General features: G+C 41.4%; 1 protein-coding gene across 2 annotated transcripts in view; it reads right to left on the reverse strand.

The window, feature by feature from the left end:
• The window catches only part of ALKAL1 (ALK and LTK ligand 1), a 53,913-nt gene extending 29,764 nt beyond the window's left edge, over positions 1 to 24,149 (reverse strand). Inside the window, exons 1-2 of one of the 2 annotated variants that reach the window (XM_030549563.1) lie at positions 23,951 to 24,149; positions 22,023 to 22,373 (exon numbers count right to left, since the gene is read on the reverse strand). In XM_030549563.1, coding sequence (XP_030405423.1) covers positions 22,023 to 22,362 — 340 coding nt within the window. In that variant the 5' untranslated portion in view covers positions 22,363 to 22,373; positions 23,951 to 24,149. Of the gene's footprint in view, positions 1 to 22,022; positions 22,605 to 23,950 lie in introns of those variants that run through there. The other variant, XM_030549562.1, reaches the window with a different exon arrangement.
• Between the last annotated feature and the right edge of the window lie 1,187 nt (positions 24,150 to 25,336).

Raw genomic sequence — 25,336 nt, forward strand, 5'->3', positions numbered from 1 at the left:
ACATACCAGTCTATAAGGAATTCTTACACTTAAAGCTTAGGGCCAGATTCTCATTTGCACCTTTAGACTGCTCTGTTAGCCTAAAAGTACTTCAAAGTGAACACAAATTACATTTGCACCCATATTAAGGACACTTTACATTGCCAGAGTGGTATAAAATAATAATTAGACTCAAAGTATTTGCATATCCAGTGTGTTAAGTCCAAAAGAATTAGTAACAGCCATGACTATTATCTACTTGATTGTACTTGACCAATAAAAATGGTCCAGATCCTGCTTCTGGTTCAGTCGCTTTTTTTCCTGGATCACTGGGCAACAGCCCTAAAGTCTGCAGAGTCAGCCATAGATGGATCACCCCAGTAGATCAAATGCCACCCATAACCTATGCTACTGGAGTAGGGGCATGCTGAGAAAAGGCAGCAGGGCCAGGGATTCCTTAAACTTTTTTGATCCTGGCTGCTCAATCACCCCTTTAGAGCCTTTGGCAGTCAGAGTACACAAGCAACATTCCAGCCAGCAGCTAGCATAATACCAGCTGCACTATGCAGTTCTTGGCCCGAGTTAAAGATCAGGACAATTAATCTCACCTCAAGGTGCAAGGGTTTAGGCAAACGCTGTAACTTCCAACATCAGATGCTTTGAATACAATGATTATTATTAAATATTATTATTAAATGATTTTATTTATAATGTGTTTTTAAGCTTCAGTTTGATATATTCTAAAGGTAAAGAAATAGAGAACTATGGCTTTTGACTAGAAATTCATCCCTCTACCAAACACCACATAATTGAAGTGCCAAAATTGCATTGTGGGGAGAAAGGTGGCATGCTGGAGTGAGGATTAGGTTTAGGAGCAGCAGCTCTGTATAGCATGTTCTCTTCCAAACATGATAAATAAAAGATTGGATTTGCAGACAAATCCATATGAGAGTTAATGCTACTCCCATCAGCATTAAACTCCTCCTCCAAGCTTTGGGGATCTAGGAAAACAGAACAAATTACTGCATGGCTTCTCAGCGGGTTTTGCTACGAAGGCCAAAAATGTGCAAACTTCCATAATCTGCAAGGTTGAAGCCCTGTTTCCCCATGGACTCTGGCATTTAGGAGTTGTACCGTGAGGCTGTAGACCTCTTCCCTGAGAGCAAAATGGCTTTCAAATGCTTTCCCCTGGCCTTGTAGGTTTTCCATTGAAAGATATTACACTTTTTTAAATAGCAATTATTGAAAACATTTGTTTTACAAACAGTGGTGGTCATGATTTTTCAGTAGTTAAAGTCTAGTCTGGGACATAATAAAACCATAGTTCTATTCCCTTCTCTATTCCACACCTTCTCTGTCATCCTGGCAAGTCACTTTTTATCTTTGTCTTGTATCCCTATGTGCAAAATGGGGATAATCTTCCCTAACTTGGGGGGGGGCGCTGTGAGGATAAATACATTAAAGATTATGAGGTGTTCATACACTATGGTAATGAGGACCATATATGAATCATGGAAAGATAAACCAAAGGGAAAAATGTGAAAATCTCACATTCAAATGGGCCAAAGTTTGGGAGACAAAGAGTGTTGACCTTAAATAGAGCCCATCTAGTCCCCTACAAATAATCTCCATATACTACGTCCCTGTTTTTTCCATGTTTGGTTTCTTTTATGCCATGCCTATCACTGTAATTCTGTAATTTAAGTATGTGTGTGTGCGCACACATACATACGTACACAGCTGGGGAGAAAGGGAACTGGGCCAGCAATGATATCATTATCCACAAAACCCAAGAGGATTTTTCTAGGCAAGATAAATCTGACCTTGGTAATATTATTTTATGCTCAGTACTGTTCGTGACACCACTCTCTGCCCCTAAAGGAATGAAGAGCTGTTTTAGGCAGAAGTGAGGAGCCAGTGGAAACAAGTTTAGCATGAAGTTAGTGAGGAGCAGAGTCCCTGGGTCTCAGTGTAGATGTGCCAACCTTCTGCAGATTCTCCTGTGATCCGTGAGCTTTCCCTGCAGATCTCAGGACATCCTCATGTTAGTACGGCTATCTATAAACCTCACCTTTCTGTGACATGATGTGAAAGTAACTGCAAGATTTAATTTGCAGAGTATCCCAATTCTGCTGTGGGTTTTCCAATATTTGGCCCTGAATACTAAGATCTATTGCTTACTATAAAAAGCTTGACAAGGCTAATTATGATGTTCATTTGGAAATGGCACTTTGAAGCATTACCAAATGAAGGAGTTATACTTTGCTTCTGAATCCGTAGGAAGGAGTTTTCACAGCATTTTTTTTTTCTACCAAACATTGAACTGTGACTTTTTCTGGTCTCCTAAATTACATTATTCAGTGCAGAAATAGCCACAGCTATCTGAAAGCTAAACACTTTAGATCGCATGAGCACAAGGGCATTGAATTTAGTAAGAATAGTGAATAGAGTTGTTGCTACAATGAAATCTATTGCAATTTGTCCAGGGAATACTGAGGGGCCACTTAAGATGAGGACAAGATTGTACAATGCCTGATGTAGGTTCTCTGCAATTTACTAGAATGAGTACAGTAAGATATATTAGATTTGTAATGACTTAATTTGCTTGATTGTGGCACAAGCAGCTGGACGCTCAAGTAGTTAATTACATTTCTAAGCCACCAAGTAATCCTTCTATGGGGGTTGTGGAATAGTCACTGATGACAGGAAACCAGTTGGAAACCAACATAAGCTCATACTCACATCAGTTTTCCAGTCATACAAAGTTCAGTGAATGATTAGCAGTAGGGTGGTCAGGAGTTTCGCTGCATTGAAAAAGTATCATGCTGTTATTGCCACAAAGGGCTTACTACATCTTGTCAAAGCAGGTAAGAATTATAAAGTACATTGGTTATACTAGAAGGGGTGTGGTGGAAAAAGGACCAGAGGCCATTTTTCTGAAACCTTTCACTAGCATTATATGCAAGAAAGAATATTCTGTGGTTTCATGGTTATTACAATCTGGTGATGTAGTTGAAGCCATATCAAATAATTTTAAGAAGATGTAAATGGATATAAACAAACCATACTATATACAATACAAGACAAAAATCCCTAGGAAATTATTAAAACTTGTTTGACAAACTAGATGTCTATTGTTGTAAATAATACTTTTCAGCAGTGGATCTCATAGCACTTTACAAGGAAGATCAATATCATTAGCTCTATTCTATAGATGGGGAAACGAAGGCACAGAGCAGCAACATAACTTGCCCAAGGTCACCCAGCAGACCAGTGGCAGTGTCACTAATAGAGCCCAGGTCTTCTGAGAAGCGACCCAATACTCTATCCACTATCTGAGGAAGTGGGTATTCACCCACGAAAGCTCATGCTCCAAAACGTCTGTTAGTCTATAAGGTGCCACAGGATTCTTTGCTGCTCTATCCACTATGATACACTTCCCGTACATTAGTTATGATATGTCATTAACAGACAAAGAAGGAGTAACTACTTTATCAAAGCTATTCTAACAACATCACAGCTAACTCTTTGGCTATTTTAATCCCAGGATTTAATAGGTTTGCCAATCTACTGTACTTATCTAGTGCTGCCACATTTATCCATTGCTGCTGCCACATGCACCGTTAAGTATGCACAGCTTACTAACACTATTTCTTTAAAGGTATTTTCCACTGAAATACCCAACCCTGGTCCATAAATAGTGAAGGGGTGAGAAACGGTGCACTTAAGGATTTAATAGGATTGTGAGCCACATTTCAGGAGCCTTGTATTAGTTATTTTTATTTTGAAGGAACACTGTGCTTTATAAGGCAAATTTATCATTGTGTCATAGTATCCCTAATCTTGTAATAAATCTTAAAGCTGACGATAGCTGCAGTAAGTGGTGGTGCAGTTTAACATTTTTTTTTCAATCACCATCCCCAGACACTTAGGTTCCAAACTGTGTCATAATGGAATATTTGCTAAAATGAAATTTAACTACTATAGCTGAACACACCAAGAAAAGAACTAAGACTACAATTGTTACAGCTGATTTCAATTTTGGAACAAAAACTAGCTTTTTTCTCAAATGAAATGTTTCACAAACAATTGTTGACATTGTTTAAATGTTTCATTTGTGAGATAAATTGTGCCATTTCCCCCATTATTTTTAAAACATTGAAAAAATTATTGAACGTAACCATTTTATTAACAGTTTCAAAAACAAAAAATTAAGACAAAAAATCACATATTTCAAAAATAAAAAAAGATTGATTTCTAACACTTCAAAATAAAAAAATTCAGATTTTCATTTTTTTCCTAATAGGGTCTCATTTTCAATCAGCTCTAATGTTTGCATTATACACACTTTTCTTCCTTAGATGAGACAATTCACCTTTTGTAAGAGTAAGCATAGGTTTATGGAAATCAGTAGAGTTAAACCCACTTACACAGCACTGAATTTTATCCATTAGGCATAATAAAATATAGTATGAATAAAATGATATAAAAGATGTCAGTAGCCTGGCAAATGGTGTATTCTTAATGTCTCTGATTCAGTTCTTATCAGTTTTGTGCATACTGTACAAATGAACAATCACACGATAGCAAACCAACGTTTTCACTAGAACAACCATGTTTCAACCAATTGATATTAAACATGTCCTAGACATGAATAAATAGCCTATAAAAAGGTCATTGAAGCAACAACCAGTAATAACCTCTGTGTCATACACAAACATAATCAAGATCTCTCTGGCATCAGGCTGCAATTCTGAGTCCTAATCCACTGGACCCATGCGCTTTAAGCTTCCCTTTAGCTGAGGTGACTCCAGACGTTTCTGTGGCCTCTCTGTGACATTTTCAACCAGGTGTTCTTTCTGTTATCCCTTTACAGAAACGAGCAATTCTGCTACCCATGGCCACCAGGACCAGTACTGACCCCTCAAGATTTCCCCATACCTAAGCACACCTTTTCCTGGGACTCCAACAATCTGGGCGCTTTGGGTTTACAGTTTAGCTCTTCATTGAACCACAGATAGACACACAAGTAGATTTGCATGGGATTCTAAAGGCAAATACTCTTTACTTAGCTAGCACAAGAGAAACACAGATCTAGAAAAATGACAAATACTAATACTCATTTCCCTGCCTCAGTTTCCTCATCATTCTGGAGCATTTTTGGGAATTAGTACAGAGTCCTCTGGGGTGTCCATGATACTCTCTCTCTAGATCAGCTAGCTTCCTTCTTTCTCAGCTGCTCACACAATTAAACAGGACCCCTCCCACCCCCACTACAAAAGCATAGAATAGAAATGTGTGGTTAGAGAAGACCTCAAGAGGTCACCTAGATCGCTCCCCCATGCTGAAGAAGAACCAAGTATAGCATCTCTGACAGCTGTTGCCTCTTCCTATCTCTTCTTCTTTCCTGCCCAAAGCTTCCTGTGTGTTTCTCTGAGTCTCCTCTGACTCACCCAGTCTCTGTGGTTTTTAAAGGCTAGCAAGCATCAACACTTTGATTTATTTGTTCTGCATCTGGGGATCTTGCGCTCTCCAGACCCCTTCCCTGTGGACAGACTGGGTCAAACTGTTTTCCCAAGGCTTCAGCCATCCCACTATCCTAAGCTGATCATTAAGGTATTAGAACTAAACACTGTACCTTGTCTGACAAACTCCAGTCAATTTATGGCTGACTCACTATGCACTGAGACATTCCATGAGGCATCAATTTCATAATATCAGCTTGAATTCATAAGTTGTGTGCAGACAAATTTCCAAAATCATCACCAGCCCTAACGTAATAATGATGACTAATAAAAGTATGTATTCTGAAAGAAATATTTATTAGCTTATTAGCTACTGTAATGGTCACTTTAGAAAGTAAAACTCACTTCCAGGCAGTTCTGTGTCATGTATCAGACAGATTTCGTAAGTGGACTAGACACAAAGCCCACTGAAGTCAATGGAAGTTCTTCCATTCTCTTCAGTGGGCTCCTCCACAGAGTGTCCAGCTAGGTATTTCTCTCCTAGAATCATAGAATCATAGAATATCAGGGTTGGAAGGGACCTCAGGAGGTCATCTAGTCCAACCCCCTGCTCAAAGCAGGACCAACCCCAACTAAATCCTAGTACACATTAGTCATTTTTAGAGATTTGGTAAAGTATAGTTAGACATTGCTGATTTTCCTCCAGAGTAATTGGAGGAATTATTTTCATGCATATGGAATTTATACTATTGCTTAAAAACTTATGTTATTATAAAAGCCACAAGTAATCAGTTGAAAAGATGTCTGAATAGAAAATATTATCTCACTGTGTACATGAATGTGTGTATATATGTCCACTAACACCATACCCTTTTCTAACAACCCATGGTCAATTCCTACCTCATAACCAAAAGCAAACCTACTCAAAGCACGAACATCAAAATATTACTCAGGAAATTATATCTTTCAGTACAATCTCAATCAAGTACTTCTTCTACAGAAGAAAACATTTGTGATATGTTTATATAAGTGTAATTCTTTCAAATAATGATATATTGAGAAAATATATTAAAACATATTTTAAACGGCACTGTTTAAGAAAAACACAAAATGTGTTATTATTTTAGTAAATTTATTTGTGAAAACTGCTAGATAAAGAATGCTGAAGATTAAATCCTCTACAACACAGATGCAGCACAGGCATACTTTTACCCTGGCAAACTCCTTCAACTCTCACTTGGAAAGAACATCTGTAAAAATAAAAAATCAACCTCTGGCCTCTGCTGAAACTGGCAACAAGGCTTCCAGAAACTGCTAACTGTGATGTGGACACTTTTTGACAGAAACTGGACTATGGCAAACTGAATCAGTTTCCATCCTACCTCTCCAGTCACTGTATTACTAGATGGCCCCTCATTTTCATCTTACATACTTCCCACTCTCATCCAATGTCTCTCAGAGCCCCTTCACTACCTCCCTCCTCTTCTCACTTTTTTGTGGTATAAACGGGTGATCCCACCAACTCTCACTGATTCAGTTATCACCCCTAAGCTGATGATACACAAATCTACCTCAGCAATTCTGACCTCTCTCATTCTATCTGGCCCTGCTTCTTTTAAATGGGAAATATCTCTCAAATGTCCAGTCATCAACTTAAATTCAAAGTGAAAAGGAAATCAGGAACTCCTTATTTTTCCTTCCTCAAAAAAAAAATCCTCTCTCCTTCTCAGTCACTGTCAACAACTTCACCATCTCTAATGACACCAAGGTTCACAGCCGTAGAGTAATCTAAAGACACTCTTTTTTCTTTCCTCCACCACATATAGGGCTTGTCTACATGAACAATTAGTTTGTGGCAAACTAGAGTGTGAATCTACCCTGGACTAGCACCTCATATTAATTGTTCACATGAACTCTGCTGCATTAACAGTTTGTTAATGCACTTTGACTTGTCCCCTTTCAAAGAGGACTAGGTCAAAGCGTATTAAAAAACTGTTAATGCACATTAACAGGGTCCACACAGACAGTTAATCTATGGTAGGCTAGTGTGAAGTAGAGTCACACTCCAGCCTGCTGGAAACAAATTGTTGGTGTAGACAAGTCCCTAGGCCATTGTTAAATCCTATCTGTTCTCCACTTAGAGTTTCTCTAAAATTCATCCCTTCCTCTACGTTCCTATTACTCTGGTCCAGTTGACTCCTGAAACCTCCTCTCACTGGCCTCCCCAAATTTCACAGTATATCCTTCAAACTTATCTGCATCTTCTTTGTCTGCTGCTTTTGAACATGTCAGTCTTCCTGAATGTTTGCACTGGCTTCCAGTTTACCCCAATATCATATTCAAACTCCTTATCCTCACCTTTTGCACCCTGCCTATATATCATTTCTTTTCTACTCTGCTTCATGTGCCCTATATTCTGCCACTTATGCACTTTTGAGAATCCCACACTGTATTTCTAATGCAACTATTACTGTAGTACTCCAAAACCATGATATCACACAACTTCATTCTCTGCCTGAAAAACCCTCTAGAAAACCCACTTCTTTCACAAAGATTTTCCCCATTTTCCTCCACCCTGACTCTCATTCCAGACATAGTCCCAAACATTTAAAATTAATTTAAAACTAAATCCAAAGAAGAATAAGTTTAGGCCCACAGATAGATTTTTTTTTTTACATATATCAAGAATGAAAGGAATCCTAACAATGGCAATGAGTAGAATTCTATATTTGGAGAAAAAAACTGTATTCATATCATATGATGACATGATGATGAAATACTTTCCATTCCAACAGAAACTAAGGATGTTATTAAATAGCAACTATTAAAGTTAAACATTTTTAATTAGCAGGTCTAGATAACTTGCATCCAAGAGCTTATAAGATCCGATCAAGGATCTCTCTGGACTGTTCATACTGATTTTCAGTAAGTTTTGTAGTAAAGGGGAAGTTCCAGAGAACTGAAAGAAAGTTAATGATGTTCCAATATTTTAAAAATTAAATGGGATGACCCAGGTAACTACAAACCTGGTAGCGTGACATCAGTTCCAGGAAAAATCTTGTAATGGCTGATAAGGGACTTGATTCATAAAGAATTAAAGGAGAGTAACATAATAATGCCAATCAATATATGTTTCTGGAAAATAGATCTTGTCAAACTAATTTCATATCAATTTTTGATGAGATTACAAGTTTGGTTAATAAAGGTTATAGTGCTGATATAATATACTTGGACTTCTGTAAAGGCATTTGACTTAGTACCACCCGACATCTTGATTAATAAACTAGAATGATACAAATTTAACATGGCATACATTAATTAAAAATTAGTGAAATGTTAGGTCTCAAAATGTAATTATGAGGGATTCATTGTCAATGGAATGTGTTTTTAAAGAGATCTCAGCAGAATATGTTCCTGGCATCTTTATCAATGATTTGGAAGGAAAAAAACATAAAATAATGAGGGATACAATTTTCAGATAATGCAAAGATTCAGGGGGACTGGCTGATACACAGCAATCTGGATATCTTGGGTAAGCTGACTGCAAGAAAACAGTATGTGTTTCAGTATAATAAAGTCACACTTTTTCATACAAAGAATGCTGGTCATAAAGACAAGATGGAGGACTCTATCCTGAGAAGCAGTGACTCTGAAAAAAAACTTGAAGGTCATGGTGGATAATCAGCTGAAAATGAGCTCCAAGTGTGATTCTGTGGCCAAAAGAGCTAATGTGATCCTTGGATATATAAGTAGGGGAATATCAACTAGGGGTAGAAAAAGTATGTTTCCTCTGTATCTGGCACTGGTACAATCACTGCTGGAAATCTGTGTTCATTCTGGTATCCACAATTCAAGAAGCATATTGATAAATTAGAGAGGGTTCAGAGAAGAGCCACAAGGATGATTAAAAGATTGGAAAACATGCCTTATAGTGAAAGATTCAAAGAGCTCAATCTAGAGGAAGACTTGAGCAGTGGGGAAAGGCTCGGCCACACCTGCTACCTCTCCCCCACCAGAGCCCTGCTGAAGCCTTTTCCCACTGCCTCACCTCTGCCAGAGTCTTTCACAGCATCCACACTGCTGTCTGTAGCTACAGGTACTCTACATGCTGCTGAATAGATGCCTATGTAACAATAAACATATCCCATAGTCTTACCCTATTGTAACTCTTGTTCATCCAGATCATCACCCACCACCTTTGGCTGATTGCTATGCCCCTGCTGGGTTAACAAGTAATTGGATAATAGTACAGAATAAAGTAAATAACTTATTGATTCATGTCATTCAACAGTTTGGTCACAGACTCATTAACAAGCTAAGCTGAGTCACATAGCTGGCATAGAGGTAAAAATTCACATCCCATTATTGATCCTGTGAACCATCCAGTCCTCACCACAGATTATTTTGAAGCTAATTTATTTTACCTATTATTTGCTTCCTTCTGTATTGGGTAAAATCTTGGCCCTATTAAAGTCCATGGGAATTTTGCCATTGATTTCAATGGAGCCAAAATTTAACCCATTATTTATTGGGGCTCATTTGTCATGCTAAATACAGTTATACAATACAAACAGGATTCCAGACGCATCAGAAGATTTTCCCTTGTTTAGTAAGGGAGACATCACTGGGTTTTTTTTGTTTGTTTGTTTGTTTTTAACCTTTCCTAACACCCAGCATCCAAAGAGGGTTCCTGGCTGTAAATCACTAGCAGAGGCAGGGACCTCCCTGCAGTCCAGAAGTAAGTGTTTAGCTCTGAGAGAGGAGTGGAGCTTAGCATATACCCCTCTAGTTGGCAATCCCATTAGCTAGCTTTGGCAGCTTCCTGACTAGCATGCTGACTTTTGTGAATCACAGTGCAGCATCTCTCTCTTCTCGTTCATTCTACAGGGAGCCTAGGCACCTAATTTGGCTTGGTGAATCGTAATGTGCTCCTGTGATTTTCTAGGCACCTAAAAGTTAGGTGCTGTGACTCTCAGAGTCACAGTGCCTAAGTCCTTTTGTGGATCCAGGCCCGAAGTGCTGCGCAGAGCCTGCACTAGGCATAAGATGACTAAGGAATTGCTTAAAGCCCTGAGCAGCTCAAGGGGGTCCCCAACTAATTATTAGTATGTGTTGTGTGCGAGGGGCTCCAAAAATATTGCGGCTTAGCGCCCTCAATGGGCACTGCTGCTGAGCACCTTACTGGGTCAGGCCCCTACTAATATTAATAAGATTTTTTTTTAAAGTTACTTGCCTCTCAAAACTTGAACATCTAAAGCATTAAGCTGTATACAAATTGCTTTAAACAACTACATGATTATATATTTATATATTTACTATGCTGATTCTAGATTTGCATAAGGTAAAAATACAGTAATGAGCAATTTTTTAAAATATATTTTTACAAATTTAAAATATAACCTTCTCAGAAGACAACATGGTTGATTAGTGTACAGTTAAAAAGTAACATATTTTATGGTGGATCCTTAGAGCGTGTTGTATGAAACCAGGATTCCAGTTCACTGTGAACTGATTACAGATCACGTGTTTATGGTTAAAAAAATCGTGCTGGTAAGGTGTTTTTATTTGTCTTCCTTTACTTAGGTCTTATACTGAATTAAACTGTAGGTTCTTCAGGGCATTGATAGTGAAACAGATTCTAGACTATATCAAAACTCTGCACAATGGCAGTGGGGGGGAATTGCTGAGACAGCGCCATGTACAGCTCTTTGAGCCTCACTTACACAGACCCAGCTCACGTTTCAGCTGTGGGAAATAGCTCAAACTTATGCCAGAGAGGTATCAGGCTTAGTAAAGTGCTATTCTACCACACTCCCCCTTCACCCATCCACCCCCTTCATCCTCTTCTACGGTGGGAGTGGGTAGTGCAGGTGTTACAGGAGGTGGCTGATCGGCATCTGCCAGGTTTCCATCTGTGGTGAGTTCCCCTGCACAGAGGAGATTCTCCACTGGCTCTGTCTGGCCATTTTAAGTCAATTTGTGGACTTAGCAAACCAGAGAAACCAGCCCACTGTCAATGTATATGGTTGTACTGTACCTAGCACAGGCCCTTGACCCTGATTGGACCCTTTGGATGTTACTGGAATACAGTAAATAACAAGTCCATGAGAAAGCACAGAAAAGAGGGAATCCCATACAGATAGCTATCACCTTGCATTGGACCAAACCCCAGTACACAGGGAGCCACAAGAATTTGAAATGTCAGCTGTATTGTACTAAGAGCAAAATAGGATTTCAAGAAAACTGGGCCTGAGCTACAAAACCACTACACCTAGCAGGGAGTAGCTAATGCCCATATGGGTATTCAAAACACATTCTATAATCACACCCATAATGCCTTCATAACCATGAAAAGGTGTGAGCCCAATATCTGTCAGCATTTACTTATAGGATGGGACAAACCATCATTAATCAGGGTAACAGAAGAAGAGATACTAGAGTGGTATATAAAGTCAGTAACAAAAGGGAGAGAGACATGAACTCAGAAAAAACACTGCCTCATGCAAAATATGTGAGCAGCCATCCAGGTTACAGATTGGAGAGAAGTTTTCAAAGCCATCTATGGAGGTCTGGATGCATAATTTTTAATAATTTGAATCCTTTATGCAGCACTGAATATCTCAGCCTAGATGGTAAAAGTTGGCTTCTAACTTTATCTAGTCTTTATCTAGGTTCCTAAGTAAGTGACCTGATTTTCAAAAGTGCTGAGCATCCAACAGTTTTCACTGAAGTGCTCAAGATATTTGAAAATCACATCACTTAATTAGATCCCGAGGCATGGATTTAGGAACCTAACCTTAGGCCCCTTTTAAAAAAAATCTTGGCCTAAAACAGTGGTCCCCAAACTTTTTAAGTCACACCCCCCTTGCCCCTAATATAATCTGTCTGTGCCCCCCCCTCCCTGCCGACAGCTGTGGTTGGGAGCCATGGCCAGGAGAGGGGCCGGGGGCTGAGGCCAGGACATGAGCTGGGGCCAGGACCGAACGGGAGGTGGGGGCAGAGCAGAGCTAGGTGACACTCCTTCTTCCACCCTGGTCCCACCACACACCCTTGAACATTCCTCTGTGCCCCCCTGGGAGGGAGTGCCCCACAGTTTGGGGACCACTGATTTTAAAGGACACACAAGTTGAGGGTTTGAAAACACTTAAGTGGCTTAGGAACACAATTCTTACTGAATTTCAGTGGGACTTGTACTCCTAAATCACTTAGGTGTTTTTCAACATCCTATACAATGTGTCTTGTCTGGCTTCCATTTGTAAAAAGATATGTACGTGTCACTATAACTTATCTAATAATTTTTATTTGATGGAGTTCATTATATTTTTAAAAAGCAATATAGTTGTACTTCTAACTGTTCACACAGAAGCTGGGCCAGTGGCCTGTAGGCTTGACCCCATACAGAATGGGTTTGAGGACTATTGGCACAACATAGGTTGAAACAGCTGTCCATATGAGAGTCCATATCCCTTTACAGCAATGTCAAACCATGTTTGGCAGGCACACACATAGTGATTTCAAAATGTAAGTGTGATACTTTGCGCAATAGTCCTGAGGGAAGAGCCATCAGGCAAGAAACTGTATCAGCAGGATTCTAATCCACTGATGCATCAGTAAATTCAATGACAATCCAACCTTTTAACACTTGCCCTGTGCTTGGGGCTCAGGGAACACACATTCCTATTGTGTGTGGGGGGATTATTTAAATTAAGAGCCAAGATAAAGATGACCGATATTGAGAAACACTCATATCAGACAAAGACATAGGGTTCTGACACCAGAGTCGGCTCCATCTTTTTTGCTGCCCCAAGTGGCGAAGGAAAAAAAAAAGACAAACCCAATTAATTTGCCACTGACGTGCCACTGAAGAGGATCAGAGGGACTGAAGGACTTGCCACTGAATTGCCGCCAAAGACCCCAACATGCCGCCCCAGCAACAGATGGACTGCCTCCCCTTTCTATTGGCTGCCTCAGGCAGCTGCTTCCTTCGCTAGTGCCTGGAGCCGGCACTGTTTGACACAGTTCCACATGTCATTCTTATAAGCAAACTAGGGAAATGTGGTCTAGGCTAAATTACTTTAAGGTGAGTGCACAACTAGTTGAAAGGCCATACTCAAAGAGTAGTTATCAATGGTGTTCTGTCAGACTCGGAGGGTGTATCTAGCGAAGTCCCGCCAGGATTAGTCCTGGACCTGGTACTATTCAATATGTTCATTAAGACTCAGATAATGAAGTGTAGAGAATGCTTATAAAATTTGCAGATGATACCAAGTTGGAAGAGGTTGCAGGGTCCTTGGAGGACAGGATTAGAAATCAAAAGATCTTGACGAATTTTGGAGAATTAGTCAGAATTCAATGCAGACAAGTGCAAAGTACTTACTTAGTAAGGAAAAATCTGCTGCACTACTACAAAATGGGGAATAACTGGTTGTAGTATCACTGAAAAGGATCAGGGGTTATGGTGGAACACAAATTGAATGTGAGATGATGCAATTGCGAGAAAAGATAATATCATTTGGGGCTGTATTAACAGGAGTTTTGTATGTAACACACACGAGGTAATTGTCCCACTCTGCTTGGCACTGGTAAGGCCTCATCTGGAGTACTATGTCCAATTCTGAGTCCCACACTTTAAGAAAGATGTGGACAAATTGAAAAAAGTCCAGAGGAGAGCAACAAAATCGATAAAAGGTTTAGAAAATCTGAACTCTGATGAAAAGTTAAAAAACCTGGGCTTGTTTGAGGGGGATCTGATAACAGTCTTCAAATATGTTAGGATTGTTATAAAGAGGACTGTAGGGATAAATTGTTCTCCAAGTCCACTGAAGGTAGGACAAGATATAATGGGCTTAATCTGCATCAAGGGAGATTTAGGTTAGATATTAGGAAAAACCTTCTAACTATAAAAAGTAGTTAAACTCTAGAATAGGCTTCCAAGGGAGGCTGTAGAATCTCCATCAGTTGAGGATTTTAAGAATAGATTGGACAAAAACCTATTATGGATGGTCTAGGTTTACTTGATCCTTCCTCAGCACAGGGGGGCTAGACTTGATGACTTCTCAAGGTCCCTTCTAGCCCTACATTTCTATGATTCATTGTCAGTGGTAATACAAAAGTAACATTGCATCTGGTAGGAAAAGGTGGGTCTGAAATGGCTCCTGAACAGGAGGAGGGAACAGCTTGAGATCACAGAGGTGCGTTCCAAGGAGGGGAGTGGGGACAGAGAAACAGGATGTCAGATAAAGGAATAAAATGAAATAAAACAAAAATGCATGTTCAATAGGACAAATGTTAAACACTTGATCAGGAAAAAAAAGATGACTAATAGGATCTTCTCTGTGAGAGCTTATAAGGGAAAAATATACAGGGCAAAATAATAGTACAATTAAATAATAAAAATGTTATCCTTTCTCTCCCTACAAAATGTACTCCTACAGCATTAACAGAAACCTATTTCACATCTCTTACTGTTCATGTAGGGCTCAGTGCTAAACTTAGTACCAGCGTAGATAATGCATATGACTGTTAGCCCCATTGAACTCAATAGGAATACTCAAGGTTGTAAGTGTTACACTTTCTATTATTCATTTGCCGGACTGGACCCTCTGCCACTGCCTGTAAAGTTTAAAATGGAAATTAGCCTTAAGAATCAACATGTGATGCAGATTGTCATAAAATGGAGGGCAAATTAGGCCTGAATTATAGCACCAAACAAATCAAAACTGTAACTGAAAGGCTCTGTATTAATAACACTGATACTGGTTAGCGTGACCAGATGTCCTGATAAAATTGGGACTGTCCTGATATTTAACCCTTTTGTCCTGCATCCCGATCAATGTACGATTGGGGTGCCATTTGTCCCGATATTCAGGTAAGGAGGCACGCAGGAGGGAGACACCGACTCCATGAGGAAAAATTGCAGCCAAGCTCCCCCCTCCTCGCCTCTTTCTCCCTCCAGCCCCAGTGTGCTGTGTCCCCGCTCCTCCCCCCTCCCAGCATTTCCCGCCACCAAACAGCTGTTTGGCGGCACTTAGTGCTTTCCAGAAGGGAGGGGGGAAGAGTGGGGATACCTCGTACTCAGGAGAGGAGGAGGAGAAGAGGCAGGGCAGGAGCAGAGACTTAAAGGAAGGGGATGGAATGGGGGCAGAGCAAGGGCAGATGGTTGGGCGGGAAGAGGCGGGGTGGGCAAATGCCCACCTGGCAGACGGAAAGTCAGCACCACAGGGGTGAGTGGTGGGCAGGGGGATGAAGAGGCAAGTGGCAAGTGGGGAGGGTGAAGAGGCAAGCAAGCGGCAGATGTGGATGGGCAATGGGGGTGGGGAGGCGAGCAGTGGGTGGGGAGACTGATGAAGGATGCAGCAAGCCAGCAGGGGGTCAGGGGATGAGGAAGGGTCGGGGAGCGAGCAGGGAGGGGGCAGGACCTGGGGCAGAGTGAGAGCAGAGCCTGGGAGAAGCAGGGGTGGACAGTGGGCGGGGCTGATGGCACCACAATGTGTCCCGATATTTTAGTGTTGTGATCTGGTCACCCTAATATTGGTTGAATTTGGTCTGCCATCACATTGTTCATCCAAGCCATCTGCTTGGATGTTCTATTCCTTCCCCTACCCTTTGTCTGTCTTGCCTTTTTCATTGGTAAGCTCTTCGGGGCAAAAACCACCCTCCATCCTGTGTTTGTACAGTGCCTAGCACAACGAGGCTCCGTTCTTGATTGGCTCTTAAGCACTACCGTAATAAACACAATATTATTAGATTCCCCTCAAGACAGAAGAAAACACAAAGAGCTAGTTGAGTTACAAAGCACATGGTATAACACTGTGCTAAATATAATCTTCCTTCCAGAATAACTATACAAAATACACATTAGTCATTACAAAATAATAGCGAACTGTAAAATGTCTGAAACCTGATGATACAAACACTGTCCAGAAATTCTGCTGAAATATCCCTTGATAATTATTTCAACGAGAAGACAATCAGAAGAGCTAAACTTGCTATGGTTTGTTTACTCCATAAAAATTAATTTGCTGTCTATTAGCTACTAGATTTTGTATACACACACAATTATAATTTTGCTTATATATCAATTCATTTCCTTCAAAACACCAAAACTACTAATCCTTAATCATGGATTAAGTGACTGGAAGCTGCTCACAGAAGGACTTGCTCACCAAGCTTCCAATAAAAATGATTGACTTACAAATTGTAGATTTGGAACCACAAGATTAACTAAGGAAGTCAAATAAAAATATTAGACTTCTTAACTTAATAAAATAGAATTACTTATAAAGTGGCTCCATCTGTTACTTTAGCTAATCTTTAGGGGCTTGTCCGTCTGGTGGACATGTTATTCTGGAAAATGGAAAGTTTTGACTACTGTTATTTCCTTTTCTCCCAATATCCAGAAATCTTTACCTTCATACTATAGGTAGGAAAAAGTTATTTGAATATTGAAAATAAATAAATAATAATAATAATTAATTAATTGAGATGGCATAGGCACTGCCTGGAATATCCCATGTGCATCATGACAGAACATGCTAATTATTATAAAAATAATAGGAAATTAAAAAGTAAGTTTCTATTCTTCATCAGCCTCAATTCCGTTCTCCATTACATCCTTTAAAATCTTGTCTGTTTAATTTAAAAGTTTCTGTTGAATTTACACTGGTGTAACTGAGAACAGAACCTGGCTTTGTGACCTAAAATCCTGGGAAAAAATCAACTGATATCTTTTAAAATAATATCCTCCCATAACAAAGGCAAAATTTGAGCCACCTAGCTGTTGTGAATTTAGATAACTCTTTCCTCTACATAAAGGAAGAATAGTGAATATATACGGTCTTTTAATTTTTAGGACTACTTTAGCATAATAAGGTACACCAAAGCTGTTCCTGTTTTGCAGAAAGTATTTGGATAAAAGGCAGCTAAGAAAATCTCATGAAATTAATGAAATATTCATGTTTACCCAAACATTCAATTAGAAGATAACTTGAGGACCACCGTATCTTTGTGTAAAATACTACTTTAATTTTCAGATGAAAAGACAGAATTGGAAACTCATGTATTCAGAGTAATGACGATTAGGAAACCATAGTTACATATAGGGAATAGGGAGAAAATGTCAGTCGTGGTTCAGAAAAGAGGGACCCATAACAACTTTTCAAAGCAAAAAATATACTTCTTAATATGACTAGTTCTCAGGCTTATAGAGGCTCAAAGTATGGATGTTGCAGTAGCAAATTTAACTCCATTAGGGATAACACACTATTCAAAGGAACACTGTATTTCTAGTCACATTCTAGAAGACATCCTAGCAGAAGATTGTCTTTTGGTTGCTAGATATTACTTTGTCTGAATATCTCTCTGGGGAATAAATGCTCACTTTTCTTAATCAAAATGACAAGTGTAACTTGGAAGGATCTGGGCGATGGAGGTTCCTGTGACTTGGGTTCTGAGTGGAGAGAGAGAGAAAGTGATGAAGAAGCTGTCATCTTCACTGGATCTGGAAATAAGGGTCTCCATGCACAATATGAGAGGATTAGTATAATCTAAGACCTCTTTCTCCAAATCTATTGAATGGCTCCTAGGAGAAGAGGGAAAGGAAGGACACATAAAATAGGTGTTTCTCCTACTGTACCATAACTCCATGTACCTTTTGTTTTTGAAAGAAGAAACAGAAAGGGGTACTGAATTGTCATTTGACACAAAATGATCATTTTAAAAAATGAACATAAGTGATGAGCCAAATAAGGAGCTCTATCTGCATCCTGATCTGAGTGAACCAGCCTTCTGAGAGATCCATTTATCAATCCAGTTCAATAGACACTTTGTGACCATCTGAAACAAAAGTTGTAACCATGCCATTGACATAAATTAAAAGAGTTGATAGCTAAATCCAGTTTCAAGTAGATGGGTAGCCACCTCAAAAACCTCAGCCATGAAAATAGGTGTAATTGGAACCCTCGCTGTCTACTGTATCAGTAAATCCAGAAGCTGAATAAGCATGAAAATTTCTAAACTCTAGAGAAGATCTCTCTAGGTCAGGGAGGAAGCTTGCTCGGAGCTTAACCATGTTGTATCTGTTCTATGGATAACTGGAGTCTGCAGTTTCCAAGATTATTAGTCCTGCATTCTTCACAAGCACTACATTCTCTAAAACTAAGTATTTAAAGAGAAAGAAATCATGCTGTGTGAACTGCACTCAAAAGTATTTCTCTGTCCATCAGAAAAGATTCTAAAAAATAGATATTTATAAGGGTAATGAAGAGTCACTGTTACATTAGATATTATATATATATATATATATTATATGCCTTTAACTTTTTTATTTCAGTGCATAAGAAACTTCCTCTATGGTAGGTATTTTATAATTATGCCTTCCTTTAAAGCATCTGATATTAGCAACTGTTAGTGACAGGATACAGGATTTGATGCCCCACTAGTCTTTTCTGGTATGTCAATACCTATGTTCCCTGCTATCACCCTTCTTCTCAGCACATGAATCTGTGGGGATATTATCTGAATATGTTTTCTAATAGACTTTTTTTTATAACTCCCAGAGTTAGTCTGGCTGCTCTCAACACTAAGAGGTTTATGCTTCTTTTGCATCTATCATGCTTTTTAAAAAAATAGCACTTCCCAGCCTGAGGATTTATATACATAGACCAGGGAGTGCAATTATTCTGTCCTTCTACCATCCAGTCATGAGAATAAATTACTTATGGTGGAACTTGGTCAAACATCCTGCATGTTGCCTTGAAAGGGGGACCTGTGAAAAATCAGACATATTGCAGTTGTCTCACATGTAGTCAAAGCCAGGATAGTGATATATCATGCATCATGGGCACCTCTCTTTTTAGTAAACTAGTGGTCTAAGCACTGGGGGAAAATGTTGGCAGGTTCATTAAAGATACTCTCCTTCCTGGGACTGTATTCACTAATGGCATCTTCCTGCACCTTTGAAATGTAAAGGTCAAGGACTGTGTATAGAAGAGGCACAATACTGAAAGGCCAAACTTTATTTGTTTTTGCCATATCAACTTTTCTCATGTGTCTTTTCTCATTGCTCGGCATCATCAGGAGGAAATAGCAGTGAGCTTGATGGAAAACACCAGTGGGCTACAGCCACGATATATTCACGCTTTAATCTCCTTTTTGTAAATCTTATAATGCTACTTTCATGCAAAAATACCAGTTATGTAGAATGTACATAGCCTAACCACATAGACAAAAGACTGTGTGTCTTACGTATACACTTATCTATTAAAGAATTCTGCAGATAACTAATCACTGTAACTCAGTGTTTTGACATCATTACTGGATACAAGACGTTATCACAATAAGACCTTAGTACCTGATATGTTCTAGACACAATTATGTTGATCACAATTGACTTTTATGCCTAAACCCACAATTCATTTCCCTGCCATACTTTATTGCTTAACGGGAGGAATGTTTCTGACCTACTCTGACCTTCTTCACACAAAAAGAACAAAAGGTAAACTGCATTTCCCCCAGGCAGACTCATGAAAGTTGCTAGCATTTATTTAATATATGGACCAAATGGTGCTGTTAGTATCAATAAAACAAGACATCTTGAATTAACAAATCCAGAGCTAAATGTAACATCAGTTATTTTCTCTGTGCTTAATTCCAGGAATAAAAGAACTGCCAGTGCAGAATGTGGGTAGGAATTCATTTTCATGAGAATTGTTTCTGTGCTGACCCAAGGAGAGAACAAAACAATGTAAATATGAAGAGGGAGGGGCTTGATTTAAAACCACTGCTCATTGGTTTTGTTTTTCCAAAAAATATGAAGCTCGACTTTTGCAGCCAAAGTGACAATCACATGACACCAGTAAACTCGATTCCCCCTCTCACACCTCCAGATAAGGACAGCATAATTTGTTAGGTTTGGTGTAACTTTAGCCTCCACCACACACACACACACACACGCACGCACGCACGCGCGCGCTGAACTCTTAGTCTGGGGAATGGAGCCAAAGCAGAAGCCGCAGGATAATAAATTGCTTCCTATATTTGCTTGCTAGTTGTTTAAAAAGTACAGGTCTGAGAGGAGTCCCCTTCAGGGTGCTGCTGAGGGAAGGGGTAGGAGAGTTCAATCCTTGAGGGGGCCATTTAGGGACTTGGGGAAAAAAATCTGCCTGGGGATTAGTCCTGCTTTGAGCAGGGGGTTGGACTAGATGGGGTAGGCAACCTATGGTAGGGGTGGTGAAGGCAGCACTCAAGCTGATTTTCAGTGTAATCATACTGCCCAGGTCCTGCTCACTGGTCCAGGGGGGCTCTGCATCTTAATTTAATTGTAAATGAAGCTTCTTAAACATTTTTAAAACCTTATTTACTTTGCATACAACAATAGTTTAGTTATACATTACAGACTTATAGAAAGAGACCTTCTAAAAACGTTGACATATACTACTGGCACGTGAAACCTTAAATCAGAGTGAATAAATAAAGACTTGGCACAGCACTTCTGAAAGGTTGCCAACCCCCTGGACTAGATGACCTCCTGAGCTCCCTTCCCAAGCCTGATATTATATTCTATGATCCACCAGGTCTCGGATGTGCTGAGTCTCCTGGCTGCCCCGGGAGGGACACAAAGGCAGAAACAAATCCAGGGGCTGCCGAGAGCCTGGAAACGACGGCGAAGTGATAAAGAAGAAAAGCTCCCCTGGAGCAGCCCCTGGCCCCTGTTCTGTAAGAGGCTCCCCGTACTGCAGCGGATCGCCCCCGCCCCCAGCGGCTCTCCCTACCCAGCGCTGTGCTTTCCGCTGCCCCAGCCCATCATCCGACCTCCTGCGCCCTGCCTGCGGGTGTGTAAGGGAGAGGGACAGCAGCTCACGGGGTAAACTCAGGCTCTTAGCCTTGGGAGACCTGCAGCACTTAAAGGCTAACGAGGCACCCAAGGACCTGAAAGTGAATGGGAATCGCTTAGGTAGAAACTTTAAGGACAAGGTGGGGAAAGTTCTGCAGCTCACAGCAGCAGCCAATCCAGGGCATCGGGCCACGAGCTCTGCTCCAGTCAAAACATCCGCGCGCTGCTCCCGCTCCTGCCTGCACCGAAAGTTTGCAGCTTTCGCGCTGCGGTGGCTGCCACGGGAGCCGAGCAGCAGCGACAAGGACACCAGGGCAGAGGGGGAAGGAAGCGGAGAAGCAGATTTCTAGAAGCTCGCTCTCTGCTTCTGTGTTTCTACAAGGCTGAGGCCAGCTCCTCTGCGCGGCTGGGATCCACGTGCAAGCGGCAGATCTCAGACGAGCCAGGAGGACGGTCAACTTGGCTCCCGCTGGCTCTAAAGCCATCAACATGTCCCGCTCCCGCACATAGAGGGGTGGGGAAGAAACACGGATCCCCACGGAGCACGACAAAACACGCGTGATTGCCCTCGCGGGAGCTGGGGAGACGCGCCCTTCCTCCCGGCCTAGGTGTGACAAGTACCACAGCTGCTGAGGACAAGTTTCCTCTGCCAGGCCAGGGATGGGGAGAGAGGCTGAGCGGTCCCCCGCCTGCTGGGATCGGGGGCGCGGAGGGGAAAAGGAGAGGGGAAGGGACGCTGCTCTTACCTACATGCCTGGAGCTGGTGAAGAGCCGGGGCACCTGCCCAGCTGCTCGCTCCTTGGAGGCGGAGGAAGTCACCCGGAGGTCTTGTTCCACAGCGGCAGAGTAAAGGGCGCTGCCGCTGTAGCGCCTGGAGATCACCCTGTCCCCCCTCGGGGGGTGGTGAGGCTGGTGGCTCTGGCTGTCCCCGACAGCTTGCAAGAGGAGATCGAGCAGAGTCCTCCTGTCCCCTCCTGGCGCCTCCAGGTCCCTGTTGCTGCCCTCGACCCCCGGCGGCGCAGGGGCTGAAGTGAGCAGCAGGAAGAAGATGGCAGGCAGAGCGTGACATCTCTTTGCCCCTCGCATCTCTCTGGCTCCTGGGAGAAGAGAGAGCAGACCACGGTTAGCTCCTGGCCGTGCCCGCACCCAGCCCTCTCCTCATGCTGGGGCCGGCTCCTGTCCCACTGGGTGGGGAAAGCGAGCGAAGCCAATGGGCCGGCTGCAGGGCGCTGGGTAGAAGAGCGCTGCTGGGACCAGACTGGCTGGAGCGCAGCGGAGGCGCGTGTTGCTGGGCGCGCAGGGAGCCGGGTGGGCGCAAGGGCGCTGGGCTCAGCACACCCCTCTCCTCTCCTGCGCCTACACTGCGCGCTGCCGGGCTGGGGACCTTGCTAGTGCCAGCCCCGCTGCGCTGGCGTGGGGGGGCGGCGGGGGAGAAGGAGGGCTCTCCGGATGGCCTGGCCGCGCCACACTTCCCCGCCCACCGCGGCAAGCGCTGCAGTTTCATCTCAGATCCCTTTAGGACTCATTTATAGACACAGATTAGGACAAGAGTATTAACCGAGCAGCACATATTACAATCCAGGGCTTTACTGGGGCTTTGCCTGGCTTTCTTCTCCCAGTGTGATCACTCCTGAAGCTTTAGTCTTTCAGCGGAATTACAACCACTTTTAACTTTCAGCTGGACACAGATAACCAAGACAGAGACTTTTTTTTTAATGGGGAAGGAAGGAGAAATGTTCTCAGGATTTTTAAGCCATAGAACTAGAAATCCCCACACTATTCTGGCATTGCCCTAGCTTCTCATACTGATATACATTATATAAAATACACTCTCGCTGTCTTTCCACTTAGAATGACAATTTCCCCCAGTTCTAGTTATGTGCTTGACTTTCATCTCTGGGAAGCTACTAGGCACATTCATTGATCGAACTCCTGGCTTTCGGGTGGGTTAATGATTTTGCCAGGTGACTGGTAAGAGAATTTAGGCGCTTTGTTTTTCAATGTAGCCAGTGCTCCGACAGGAATACATTTTAAAAGCCCAAACCTTTAGTATGTTTTACTGTATCAGTGTGAGAGTTCAAAGCCCTCCTACATCCACGCGAGCACATTACACACATGGAGATACTACAGCCAAGATACTTCCATAAGTATTTTAGGAAAACGGAGGCGGGGATGTTTCATTATTTTGGAGCGGAGACAAATATGAAGGGCGGTTTAAAAGGCAAACACAAAAATGACGGGCTGAGACTCCTACCAGAGAACTTAATACATGTAGTAAGCTATTCTAAATATAGCAAACAATTAGGATTACAAAAGAGGGGAATAATTTAGTTATTTACAAACCGATTTATGTTTGCATCACTTGCAACTCCCTTTTGTCAAAAGAGCTAAAAAGATCTCGCAGCAAGCGAACTGCCCCCAAAATAGTTCGAGGTTTCCAACCCTCCGCCAGAAGCTATTGCATAGGTCTAGCTCTAGGAATGAATTAGGAACGGATTTAGCCTTTCATTCATTGATGCGGCGAGCGGATCCTGATTATTCTAAGTGGTGACACAACCCCTGGAATAATTAAAGAAATCGCTAAACCCCAGCCACCATATCTTGACTACAAAGAGAATTGCAGCAGCCTGGCAAAATGTCTCTCTCTCTAAACAGGATAAGAGGGAGCGCTTACCTTGAAGTAGAGTCAAATTTTGCTCAACTCTGGTATTTCTAAGTTGCTAAGAGACTTTCCTTCCTCTTTCTCCCAGTGAAGACTTACTTCTTTGGTTAGAGAGTGAATGAGGAGCGATCGGTTCTAAACCCAAAACAGTAGGATGCGCCTTTAGCAGCCATTCGCTTGTCTTATATAGTTCACTATCGGCGTGTTCATTTGAGTACTATCGACTGTAGGTGGGTGGCAGTCAATGAAGACATCTTTGGTAATCATTCTTCGCCTCAGCGAAAGTGTTTCTGACAAACTTCCTCCTCCCTTATCGTCCCCCAGTGGATAGCAATTGAAAGCCATCAATTGAAGTGGCTCGGATCTATTTGTGAAATTAGATTTCTCTGTAGATTAGGAAATGCTTGCTAATAAACCTACACGTAGGAGAGAGGAGAATACTTTTGAACGTTGTGGAATTCCCTTGTACAGCTATTAATACATTGGGAGAAAGTAAAATTAATTTCTCTCATATTGGAAAAAAAGAAGCCATCAGAAAGGAACAGTGTGTATAAATTGCACACATCCAGGTTTGTCATGCTTTGAGGGCAGGTAGGGAGAGAAAGTTTTTAATGAACCAATAAAGTAAAGCACATTACAAGTTAATACTTTTCTTTAAAAAATAATTTCAGAACATGGGAAGCAAAACATAAAATGGCAAAATAGTTACCACTGCCTTAGCAAAATCATTAATTCCAAAATGTTTGTAAATTTGCCTTAAAGATTCATAAAGATGGAAAGGAAGCTTTGAAATCATTGGAAATTGGACCTCTGCACTGGAAGAACAGTCAGGCACAGAAGGTGCTGTAGTAAATTGAAAAGCAGCACATTTAAAAATGATGTGAGGAAATACTTCTTCACAACAGCACAGAATTAACCCATCAAGTCCTTTGTCACAAGTCACCTGAGGCCAAAGTTTAACAGGATTTAAAAAAGAATTGGACATTTATATGGAGTAACCAAAGTTCTAAGAGTAAGGGTTTTTTTTAAGAAGAGTCTTGTAGGAGATATAAATCTTCATGCTTAGACAACATATAAGCCAAACTTTAACTAATAGGGGAGCTAGGAAGAAACTTTCCCTTGGTCAGATTATCCCATAATTGGCCATCTCGGGGTTGTTTGTATCATCCTTAGAAGTATTGGGGACTGGTCCTTGTCAGACAGCATGCTGTGCTACATGGAGTGACCTGGTATGGCAATCATTGTGATCCTAAAGTAATCTTCCCAATCTCAGGTCTCAAAACCATAGTAAGGAGCAGGTATTTTGAAAGCTTCCCTAGTCAGCTCTGCAAATGCAGCTGAATCTTGTTCAGTAACATCTTGGGGATCCTGATCTGGATGCCTGAGCATCTCTTGAGC

This window comes from Gopherus evgoodei, chromosome 2 (genome assembly GCF_007399415.2).
Source record: "Gopherus evgoodei ecotype Sinaloan lineage chromosome 2, rGopEvg1_v1.p, whole genome shotgun sequence".
In the NCBI taxonomy this organism is placed as follows: Eukaryota; Metazoa; Chordata; order Testudines; family Testudinidae; genus Gopherus; species Gopherus evgoodei.